Source organism: Balaenoptera ricei, chromosome 1 (assembly GCF_028023285.1).
Source record: "Balaenoptera ricei isolate mBalRic1 chromosome 1, mBalRic1.hap2, whole genome shotgun sequence".
NCBI classification, from domain to species: Eukaryota; Metazoa; Chordata; class Mammalia; order Artiodactyla; family Balaenopteridae; genus Balaenoptera; species Balaenoptera ricei.
Genome location: NC_082639.1, coordinates 161,005,162 through 161,017,476, shown reverse-complemented (window position 1 = coordinate 161,017,476; position 12,315 = coordinate 161,005,162). Strand labels below are relative to the sequence as shown.

The 12,315-nt window shown below is 45.6% G+C and overlaps 1 protein-coding gene across 10 annotated transcripts in view; it reads right to left on the bottom strand.

Annotated features, from left to right (window-relative positions):
• The window catches only part of SRGAP2 (SLIT-ROBO Rho GTPase activating protein 2), a 236,138-nt gene that overhangs the window by 39,797 nt on the left and 184,026 nt on the right, over nucleotides 1-12,315 (bottom strand). For all 10 annotated transcript variants that reach the window (XM_059940413.1, XM_059940431.1, XM_059940422.1 and 7 more), the window contains 3 exons: nucleotides 9,559-9,643; nucleotides 6,780-6,807; nucleotides 4,891-4,915 (listed from right to left, as the gene is read on the bottom strand). In XM_059940413.1, the coding sequence (XP_059796396.1) occupies nucleotides 4,891-4,915; nucleotides 6,780-6,807; nucleotides 9,559-9,643 (138 nt within the window). The remainder of the gene's footprint in view (nucleotides 1-4,890; nucleotides 4,916-6,779; nucleotides 6,808-9,558; nucleotides 9,644-12,315) is intronic.

Genomic DNA, 12,315 nt, shown 5'->3' with positions numbered 1-12,315 from the left:
CTTAGCCTCCAGTTTTGTCTCCTTCTGCTCCTCCTCCCGCTCTGCTTCAGCCACAATGGCCTTCCTTCCGCTCCTCAGTAAGGCCTCCTTTGCTCATGGCTTTGCGTGAGCTGCTGGAATGCTCTCCTCACCCCGGACCCCCACCCCCAGGGTCTCAGTGCAAGTATCACTTCCTCAGGGATGCTTTTCCAGACTCCCCGGATGAGATCAGAGCCCCTGTCTATGGGGTCTCAGCACCTTGTACTTGGCCTTCACAGCCTGATTGTGACTTAATTGTGTGGGTATGAATATTTGTTTGCATTTGTCACCATTATAGCTCGAGTTCCACAGGGCAGATACTATGTCAGTTCTTGGTGTCCAGCTCTGGCCATGATGCTCTCATATAGCAGGTGCTCAATTAATATCAGTGGAAGGTAGCAGAATGAATCAATGGGAGCATCAGAGAGGGGGTTTGTTTGGCATAAAAGGCAAGAAAGAAAAAAACCTAACTCTTGGAAATAGTGGAAACTAATTGGTACTAACTTAAGCAGCAGGTCTCCCAGATATCAATCTTTGCTCTGCCATTTTTGCTCTACAATCCTGCCATTTATTTAACTTCTTTTGGCCTTAATTTGGTATCTACAAACTGGGGAGGGGGATTGGTGGTGAGGAGAGTAATATTTCCTATTGGCACATGAACACAGTGCTTAGCATTTACAAAAGAATTTATAGAGGTATTGGGTATTAAGTGCTTTAGATAGATTGGTCCTGGTAACAACCCTGTGGGATGTGTACTATTATTATCCTCATTTGACAAGTGAGGAAATGAAGGCTTAGCAAGGTGAAATAGCTGCTTACGGTGACACAGTTGCTAAGGAGAAGAGCCAGGATTCAAACCCAGGCAGTCTCCCCCCGAGACTGAGCATCTCACTACCACCCATACTGCATCCTAGGAGCTTGGCAAACATAGTCAGGTGTGAATACCAAATATTACTGAAAACCAGTAGGGTTTTCTAGTGCAGCTAAATGCACAATCACTCAGTTACAGGGAAGGAAGGGACCAGGCAGAGTGACCTTAATCCTAGTTAGAAAGGGCTTTAGATGTTCAGGACAGAGACTGGGTTCTCCAGTAGGATGGGTCCTGGGGCTTCTGCCCATTTCACAGGTTTGTTTGTGCCTCTCCCCCGGCCCTAAATTTTCAACTGTAGCCGGGGGTTTGGCCCCTAATAGAGAAGCAGCTGGGTCTCATGAAGATGCCAGGCTGAGAGAAGAGCTGGCATGGCCTCCAGCTCCTGAGCTTGCTGGGAAGCCAGGATGCTGCCAGAGGACGTACTGTGTACCAAAGTGCAGCTGGCGTCAGGAAGGTCTCAGAGACCCAAATGCTCGTCTCATGACCCCCAGACCCGTCTGCTTCCTCCAGCTCTCCAGTTTCAGTAGCCGGTGTCTGCCTTCTTGTTGCCATCAGTAAATTCTACCAGTCAGCCTAGGCTGGTCTCAGAGGAAGAATCTTTGTCAGCTCTTCCTTACATTAATGAAGAAACTGGGTTCCACTATAAAAAAAACCCCAAACCTAATTTTTTGGAGGTCTTTTTATGTTTACAAACATTGTTATTATACTTTTCATTCACAAACAGTAGTAGCGGTGATAATGAGGACAGTGATATGAGGGTTTGTAAAGTTTTTCTGGTCCTAAGACCCAGAGGGAGGGAGGTTGGGAAGCTCACAGGTTATGGTTTCAATAAGTTACGTGAGTGCAAAATTCTGCCTAAACTTGTGGTAAAAGGAATATCAATGATAGCTAAAGGGAAGCATGCAGGGTTGCAGAAAGCAAGGCATCAAAGACATTAACCTGCATGTCCATGGTTACCAGAAGTAGCCCAGAGGATAATTTGTGGCAGACAAGAGTGGGCCAGAGATGACCTGTCCTACTGCAGAGGAGTATTTTCCTAGTCCCCACTGCTCCAGTGGAGCTTAAGTCAGAGTCCAGTGAAAACAAAGGACAAAGGACATTGCAAGGACAAAGCCATGAAGGCTTCAGACTCTCTCCTTGTAATGTTTCTGAGCTCCGAGTGAATCCATTTCCCCAGGACGTGCCCTGGTGAAGACCCTCACTTCACCATAGATCTTGCATACAACTGACTGAGCAGCATCTATGTGTGTTCTTATTCAGTGTCTGTCTCTCCCTTTCTTCCTCTCTCCTTCCCTCCTCCAGTGTTAGAATCCATGTCAGTTTAATTCTTTTGTTCATAATATTTTTGGTCATTTAACCCCAAGGTTGGAAGGGCCCTTGAAGGACGATCGGGTCAAATCCCCATTCAGTCAGATTAAAGGAACTTTAAACCAAAAGTGGAAGGAGAAAAGTAGCAAACATAACTTGGAAGAGATAGTAAAGCAGGGGTCCAGTGATTTGCAGGGGAAAGCAATCAAGAAGGTGGCTAGATAATGTCTAAATATGTCATTGTTTGGCATAATTTCTCACACGTGAGAGAGTTACAATTTTTGCCAGGTACTGATCTTTGTTACATTTGTTAGATTTACGTTTTCACCAGGGAGAAAATACAAGTCTTGACCCCTGATTAGATGTGGGTAATAAGGAAAAAAGAGGCATCAAAGATAAGATGTGGGGCTTCAGGGATTGTGAAGAATAGAGGGTCCCCATAAGAGTTGAGAAGTAAGGGGAGGTGCTAAGGAACTGAAAATGTGGTGGGAAGGTGAGGAGATGGATGCTGAGGGTAGCAGGTGCCACCGCAACTCCTGAGCATCAACGTCCTGCCCATCAGTTAGGAGTTAGACCCAAAGACTCAGAACGACGACGTTACAGAACAAGTGGATGCTTCGGGAAGGAGAGAAAAGAGACAGAATCATCTAAGGCAACACAAGTGACAAGGGAAAGAATATGGAAGGAAGTCAAAAGAGGACCAAGCCTTGGGGAAATGCTTACATTTCGAGGAACAGAGAAAGATGGGCCAGCAAACAAGATATGGAAGTGATAGGAATGAGAAAATTCTGGGCTTGACGGGAGCAGGAAATGCTTGGAAGCAGCAGTTGAGGCATCTCTTTTTGAAGAAAAGTCAGATGGTCTGAACCTAGGCTTTGCTAGGGTCAAAAATGATTGGAACGCATTGCAGAGACTCAAAAGCAAAAGCTACCCGGTTCTTCCTCTTGTTTGGCTGATTTGCCATAAACAACCAAACAAATTTTATTTCCTGGTTACGTATACAAGATTACTCCTCTTCCAAATTACTCACTATTTACCTTTCTATCTTAGAAAAACTCTTCACTGATCCACCACTAGATTTGAACTGCTGGAAAAAAAGTGAATGAAAACAAGGTCTTTACTTGATTGGGGTTTCTGGTGCATGCTGGAACTCTTACACAAATCTAGCACCTGGCAAATATGCTTTGCCTGCAACTGCCTAGGCACAGCAGGATGAAAACCAGATGGGTGCCATTCTTTTCTGATTATGAGCCCCACCAGGGACACATATCACCTGCCAAACCGTGGCCTTTGGCACTCCTGCAGCCAGAGTGGTCGCACCCAGGCTCCATCTATATGTAGGAGGCTCAGTTTCAGTCCAGGAACTGAAAGGAACAAACTTCAAGGTCAATCCTGTTCTTATTTTTGAAGGGGGGGAAAAAAACCTTGCTCCCTCTTTAAGATATCCACCTATTAATTTTAAATGTAATAAATGATCCCGGGGAGGCACTCCATTCCTCTCTAGTTTTAACTGAAATTATGAAAGAAAGGGGAAGAAGAAAGAAAGAAGAGGAATAAGAGGAAAGAGAACTGCAATGACATCTTTATAATTTAAAAAATGTGTAATTGCATCTGATGGTGTTCTCATTAAAAGAAGAACCGAAATAGAGAAGGGAAAAAAATTAGAGACAGCAAAGCTAAGACAAGTGCGGGCTATGCTATCAACTTCCCCAGCTGGACTGCCCAGCCAGCTGAAGCAGTGAGATCAGCTGAAGACCCTGCAGGGGCTACCACCATCGCAGAAACCATGTGCCCTCTACATTCCATTAACTCCCTGTGGCTACAGCCACTGTGAATTACCCAAAATGATTTTTTAAAGCCTGGATCAGCTTTCCCCTGAGTAGACACAAAGACATTTCTGAGCTCTCTCCACCCCCTCTCTGCTAACTGCCTGCTGCATAGCTGGTACGAGCTTAGGGGATACAAAACCATTTTAGTATTTGCCATAAAGTATAATTAGGAAGTCCAATTTGCAACTGCAAAAAAAAAAGAAAAAAAAACCTTCAATTAATTCTTTTTAAACAAGCACAAGTGATGTTTAGATTATCCACTGATGTGGACTGCCCATGCCGAGCTAAGATCCCTCCTAAGGTGGGTCATGAGAGCCAGCTGCTTACAGCTCAGTGTCAGATTTTAATACAACTCTGAAGATAATGCACATAATTGCAGAGCTCAACGTCTCTTGCTTATCATTCCTAGACCAGACTTATCTTTACATTTTTAGTATGTCTTAGAAATACATCCAAGATGACCATGCCACCAGAAACAAACAAACAAAAACCTGCAAACTTGGTCTAGGTGATTAGATGCTGTGAGTTACTGTCATATTGGTACCCATGTACGAAGTGTGAGGCCTCTTTCACGGTCTCCTAGAGAAGTAGCACCAAAGATAGTTCTGGCACAGTCTGCTGCAGTCAAACCAGACCTCTAGTATGTAAGAGCATAAACGACTAGAGAGGAGAGGAACGAGTCCCTGCCCCCCTCGCTAAATCGATGAAGTTGCCGTAATATTAAACATACTATGACTAAATGGTACATTCCAAATGTAAGCATGAAGTCAGAAAAGTGTCTGTCCCATCCACACTGGAGTTCCATAAATATCTGGGATCTAACCATTTCACGCCAGACAAGCCTGCCTCTTGCTGGGCCCTTACCTGTTTCCTCACAGTTGAGCTACGCCTGTGGTTGAATCCAGCAACAGGGAGGGAAAAGAGAAAATGAGATTAAAAACAATCTGTGAGGCGGTTAATGAAACAAGTCACATTAATCAGCTCAGTCCCAGAAGTGGCTAAGAGACTTGATAAGTTACCTTCCAAATGAAGCCCAATAAAGCGCTTTTCACAAAAGCTTAGAGACCTCTGGTTTTAATGTCTGCCACCATTCAAAAGTAGAATAGGAGGGAATTGGTTCAATTTGCAGTAAAATATATATAGGTCAGACAACAGGAGGATTTCTCCATTTGCAAGGAGACATTAGTAAACACCAAAGGAAGCTATGATTTTCTTTCTCTTGGAAATCCTTAGGGAAAAGATAAGGAGCTATTTTCCCGGAATTTAGACAGTAGAGTGTCCAGACTGGAAGGAACCTTGGTGATTCCATAGGTCAATGCTTTTCAAGCTGTGTTTAGCCTTGGAAGCCTTTTCTCCAAGGGAGTCTGACTCAGACAACAATCCCCCAAGCAAGGAGAGCAGTGATGCCTCTTTGAGTGACGGTAGGAGGTAGGGACCAGAGCCCGGCTGCCGGGCACCGTCTGCCACTTCCACTAGGCTGTTCTTAAGAACCTCTTTGGAATCCTAGAGCTCCTTGGGTCTAGGTGAATGCTCTGTCTTGTCTTTTTTTTGGCCACGCTGCACAGCTTGTGGGATCTTGGTTCCCCTCACCAGGGACTGAACCCATGCCCCCTGCAGTGGAAGCATGGAGTCTTAACCACTGGACTGCCAGGGAAGTCCCTCTCTATCTTGTCTTATAGATGAGGAAACTGGAGTTCAGAGAGGGGAAAAGAGCAGCCCAAGGTCACACAGTGAATAACACAGCATAAGGGAATTCAGCTCAGCTCTTTTCACTCCCATAGAGCCTTCTGCAGTTATGGCACTTTAGGTGAACTTACACTAAGACTTTAGCACCAAGAAGATATATTCTACAGAATTCCATTATCCTGGTTCCCTCCAGTCAACAATACTAGTATATTAATGGGATCTTTATTGTAATCCACAATGACAAAACGATGAAAGCCAAATGAAGCTATTTTTAAGTAATGAGCCTATAATTGTAAATGGCCTCATGACCAGATATAAGTGGTTTATATAATGGGCTAACGCAGGGTCTCTAAGGAGTCTGGCCCATTAAAGCTCTTTCCCCAGTTAAATCAGCACATTTTTAGGCATCTGAGAACCGTCGGCTGAATGAATGCCTTGCTCTCCGCCAACTCACGAGTTTTCTCATAGCAGCTCCATGACTGAGAGGGAAAATATTTGGCTGGGGTGGGGGAGGGCGGGGAAGGTGGGGAAAGATTGGGAGGGCTGCATACTTGTACATCAGGCGAGGATGTCTACCAATGCTGTTGGCAAGCAATGCAATGTAATATTTCATTATCCAGCGACACTCGCTAATTAGAGGCTGTCATCTTTTCCATGTATAAAAAAAATTTCAGGTCAAATGCTATCTTCTGATCCTCATTCCCTAGGTCAGAGACTTCCCAAAACCCACGCGTTGAAGTCTAAAAGCTAAGGTTAGGTTACCAGGATCCTCCAGTGTCGAACATTTCTTTTCCGTGCAATGCAGTGGTTTTGGGGGGTCTCTGGGACTATTTCGGCAAACGGTAACTCTCTTCACTTAATTCTGCTCAGCAAATCCCATTTCCATTTGAGGCCAGATGGGGTCAGCAAGGTAAAGGGATGGAAGCCACCCCTGCCCTAGGCCACTCCTTCGCAAAGTCATCCAACACCTCTACAACTCAACTCCTTGGCTCTTTCCCAGGCTGGGATGGTTCTACCCCTCCGGCCTCTCTTCATCCCTTCCCAGGGCTGTCTCAGGCCACACCTACCTGGCCAGACTGCAATCTGTCCGCTGACCTGTTGGAAAGACAAAGGCAAAAAGCACATGTTGAAGCAGACATGGGTGAAAGGGGGAGACTTGCTCCCGGGAATGACTGTGTCTGCCCGGTTCCCCAGGGAGCCACTAGCATCACGTGTGACCAGCCTTCCAGGCAAAAAAGAAGAGAGCACCCAGGGCCTCTTTCTGGGCCTCGTTTCTGATGCTTGTTCCCAGCCCAGGGCTGCTGGTATCCTGAAACCTTAGGATTGCCAACTCTGCTTCCCAGTGGGAAAACGGGTGGATGTGGGGGAAAAATAGCAAGGCAGACCATATCTTAGAGAACAAATTATGAGAAGCTTTCCCAGAGATGAAATTCAGCTTCTCTTCTATGTACGCTGGGTATGTGTGTGGTGGGGAGGGAGGGATGAACTTGCTTGCCCTTCAGGCTATGAACACACACACACACACACACACACGGTTGCGGGTGGAAGGGGAAGAAGGAAGGAATAGTTATTCGGGGAGAGGAGGGAGCATACATCGAAATTCTCGTTTTAGATTCATACTAAATTCTCACTCCCATTACGCTGGGCTGAAATGACAAGGGAAAAATGATATTCAAAATGCTGCTACTGCTTTTAGACTGTGGTTCTCAACCCAACAGTGGGCCCTAATACTAAGCTGAATGGATCATACACAGCCTTAAAAAATGGAATTGAAAATCTTAACGCTCATCTGAATTATTCTTATGTTTTTTAAAAATACACATGCATGTGCACTTGGGCCATTATGTAATCTGTGTTGCTTTTTTTGGGTCCACAGTTAACCCAGCTTGGTCTGTATTAGACTGTATTAGATAAACCAGGGAAAGGGTAAGCAGGCACTGAGCCGGGGAAGGAGAGATTGGCTCCCAAGCTCCTCATCCAGGTTCCTGGAAAGGCGACTCCAAGGGCCGAGGTGTGGGGCTGGGGGAGGGCAGGGCTTTTTCCTGCCTTTAAAGGTTGCAAATTGTTGATTACAGTTCAGCTCATCTTGAGAAACACCTCCCCCACCCCAACAGCCTCTCCTACCAAAGGCTCAGCTTTCGTCTGCAAAAATATTATTCAGAGCCATTATTTCTAACATCTGTCCCATTTCCATTCTGGAATATTCATACACATCAATTATCCCTCTGTGGCAAGAAACAAGGGGCTCTTGCGTTAGTGACAAATACATACAGAAGGCAGGGACATGATGACTTGCACACAGGAAGATCTATATTTTTCATTATTGCTAGAACTTGTCATCTTTAGATGAAGGCAATTTGCAGCACTGATGAACGGTCACCAACCTTCACCCCTTCATAGTAGCACACTTGGTGCATGTATGTGTGTTGCAAACCCCCCCCCCCACACACACACACACACTCTCTCTCTCTCTCTCTCCCTCTCTCTCTCTCTCTCTCTCTCTCCCGCCCTGTTCCCCATCTCACTTATGGGTCATGCTTAGATTATCCTGGCAAAAAGAAATCACAGTTATAACTTGCTTCAAATAGTTCTGGGCTTTTCTTCCTCCGATTCCCCATGGAGCAATCTGATAACTCAAGAGTAAAGATTTTCTATAAGCAAAGTTTGGATCTCAATGCCTAGACCTGTTCAGCCTGAGTCCCCTGGATGGTGGGGAGGGAAGACAACAGAAGTTACTTAACAGGCTTTCTTCACATAAAAGAAAATGCCTTAAAAATCACAAGATCAAAGACATTAGAGATAAAAGAATTAATCATCTGGGGGAATTGTTCAGGGCAGGAGAACAGGGTAAGAAGGGCAGGTAGGAGGCTCTGATTTCTGAGGCCATTGAGCCAGTGAGTGCTGTATACTTCCCTAGATTCTGCAGTTGGTCTGAAGAATTTATTTGAGAACACTAGACCTCTGTGGGTGCAGGTTTTGCCTTTCACTGGTGTTAGCACCCCAGTAGCCTCCCCCTCCCCATCTTTAAGTGAGGAGATCAGTGGGGCAGGGCCTTCAGAGGTGTCCCCAACTTGGGAATCCCATTAATCATAGGATGCTGAGAGCTGGGCAGGAGACCTGGGCAAGGTGCCAAAAACCCCAGGGAAGCTTCTCTTTCAACCTCTGCCTTCTGTTTGACAGCTGAGGAGAGAAAGCCCAGAGTGCCAGTCCAGTCCTCTGCCTTGCTACTTTCCAGGGTCTGGCTAAAATCATCCTATGAGACCAGATAGTCGATTCAGCACCACAGCTTCAGCCTGGCCAAAGCAGGGAGAGGGCTGCCTCTTAGCACCAGGACCCTTCAAAGCCGAAGAAAACCTCTGCCCCACCTTGAAGCTACAGACAGCTGCAGTCTGCCCATCACCCCTGCCCTTGAGAATCCTCTCCTCTTTTCTCCTCAGAGCAGCTGTGTAGCTCACCTCACAGCTCCCCACCTTCTTGCTTCAGCCTGGGTCCCGCTACAGAGGAGCTGAGAGTTTTCCCAAAGTGTCTGGACAGTAAAGAACCCACCAGCTCCTTGGCCCCAGCAGTGGCAGAGGAGGCGCAGGATGGGGGCTGGGTGGAGAGCAGGCACACTCCATTTAAACAAATAGATGATGCACATTAGTGCTTCATTAAGCATCGGCCCTTCCCCATTACTCAAGCGGTCATTCGGGGCTTGTGCTTCCACATCAAACGAGCGAGGAAAAACAATGCATTCATATAACCAGACTGGGTCTGCTTGGCTGAGGATGGAGGCACGTGCTCAGCACTTGGGCCCAGGGCTCGGCCTTCCCTCACTGCCAAATCTCCAGCAGAGCCCACACTCACTCTCTCCCAGGGTTTTCTGGAGAAGGTCGTGCTTGGCTTGTAGCTTGGTGATGAGGTTCCTGCCCTCCAGGTACTCCTTCATTTTCTGTAAGGCAGGAGGACAAAGAACAATCAGACTCCTGAAGGAAAAAAAAAAAAAAAATCACAGATGCTCAGCTGTACAATTCCCTTTCTAAGAGGGCTTTTGGTTTCTGACCCAATTTCCACCGGGTCCGTTTTTTTTTTTTAATTTAAAAAATTTTTTAAATTTTTTTATTATTTAATATTGTATTTTATTTAATAATATTTAATTTATTTAATATTTTATTTTATTATTTAATATTTAATATTTTTATTATTTATTTTTAAATTTTTTAAATTTAATTTTCACCGGGTCCGTTTTTTATTTTTTATTTTTTAAGGCCCTGAGCGTCTGAGCAGCTGCTGATTTTCCTGGTGGATTAGTATCCTGCTCTATGTCTTCCTGGGAGCTCCACGTCGGCCACCATAAGAAGCTATCTCCTCGAGCCCCTCATCCATCTCTTTCAGCTCCTAGGAAGAAGAGCGGGGGGGTGGAGGGACTCACTGAACCCCGCCTTTTTGGTGTGAGGATCACACCTGCGGCTCATCACCTCCACTGACATCCAGCCCTGCCCGGCCCCTCCCAGGGTGCATTCCTTCACACCAGGAGCAATGTCAAGGCTCAGCCCCTGCCTCGGCTGCAAGCACCAAGCACAGCATTCAGCGCATCTCTGTCTGAGCCGTATTTTCATCATTTCAGTCGCTTCCTCCTCTATTGTGCAGAGTCTTTGTGGAAAGCTTGGGATTTCTGAGCACATAGAGAGAGGGGTTGACACCCTCCACTTGTATACACACATGCTGGCGGTTCCAAACACAAGATGAGGTTTATGGAAATGCGATCCCATCTGCTCTAACAGTCAAAATATGATTGCTGTGCTGTACTTTGTGATTTGACCTCTCTCAACCCTTGTCTGCCCAGCAAGAGACCGTGTTTCCCTGGACAATTCATCAAATCTCCAAGACAACTCTATGAACTAGGATTATCATTACCCCCATTTTACGGATGAAGGCACTGAGATTTGGAGAGATTCAATTAGTGGCTCTAGGTCAAACGATTAGTGAGTGGTGGAGCCAGTATCCACATATGCAGTTTGACAATACACTGTGTGCTTTTAATCGTTATGATAACGTGCTTGATCCATTATGGTACAGAGCAGAAGGAGAGAAGCAGAACAAAACTTCACAGTATTGATTCTTTACATACGTGTAGCAATTTAAGAATTTTTAGAGTACTTTAGCATGTATTTGACTCTCACAATAACTCTGTACAGCACATAGGGGAGACATCATATTATTTCCTGATTACGGATGAGAAGGGGAAGGGGGCATTGCTGATCGCCACAAGCCAGTAAGTGGTGGTGTCAAACCTGGATCCCAGGCCTTTGGACTGTTAAATGGTGTCTTTCCTACCCTACCCCGTGGCTGTTCACAGGGATCTGTTTGCCTTGGTTGTCTCCTGCTGCAATGGTTCATCTGCTGGGTGAGGGGTCATCTGCCCACATCTAAACTCACGAGGTAAAATGGCAGTGTTTCCCTGAGCGTGATCTGCGAATCACTGGTGATACGTGAGGTAGTGGGGGGGTAAGTGGATATAACACCTAAAATTATAAAGTCCTATCTTTTAATGTACTAAGCAAACAGTATAATTATACGTCAAGAATTTGATTTTATGGCTATTACTACTTAGGGTGAAGACAGAAAGAAAGGGTGAAAAAAATGTGAGTTACTTTTATTCTGTACCTTTCTGTACAGTGTGAAGTTTTAACTGAGTGTGTATTTCTCTCTCTCCCTCCTTCTCTCTCTTGTGAAAACAAAGAAAAATGCTGCTTTCTCTGGGATGCTCAACCTGGCCCTCCCTCGTTCACCCAGATGCTCCTGTGTGGAGCTTCGCAAATCTCTGACAGCACTTTTCACCCAGCCCTGTCATGGAGGCTTTGCCGCTCCTACGTCTTTCCCTCCAAATGGTATCCTCTCTGTGGTCAGAGACTGTGGCATTCACTATTCTTTGCATCCCTGATGCTTAGTACTGTGCCCAGAAGATAGTAGACACTCAATAAATGTGTGAAAATGAGTAAATAAATGAACAGTCTCACTCTCCTCTGGATAGAACCTTCCTCAGCAGTTACACACCACGCCCCCAAGTATGCCCCTACTCTCTGAATTAAATAGAAGACAAACAAAAAACAAGCCCTATGACAAATCATTTCTGCTGCTTTCCTCACGACCTGTTCCCTCTGCTCCTTTGTGCTTTTGCATGAGAACATCTGCATGAAAATAGGCTCCGTTGTCACCTTCCCCAACCCATCTGCTCCAGCTGCCAGCTCACCTGCTGTCAGTCTTCCCTGGGTGACATCCTAATCCCCAACCAATGCCTAACTGTGAGGCTTGGAACAGTACTTCAGGGCCCAGAGGCGAAACACCTTCAGGAAACATCCACTGCTAACATCTGAACCGCGAGAGCCCCCTCTTTGGAAGGTTATCCCAAGGAGACTCTAAAGGTGTCCTAATGAGGGAAAATTCACCCAGACACTGTAACCCTTAAAACAAGACCAGAATGCTCAGAAAACAGCCAGAATTCTGAAAGGAGATGGATGCAAATTCCTTCCTCTCACTCGTGTATACTTGTGATTCCGGAAATCATCTTTTTCATTCATGTTCACAGTTCACTAGTTAACTCTGGCTGTCACTCAGTGAACC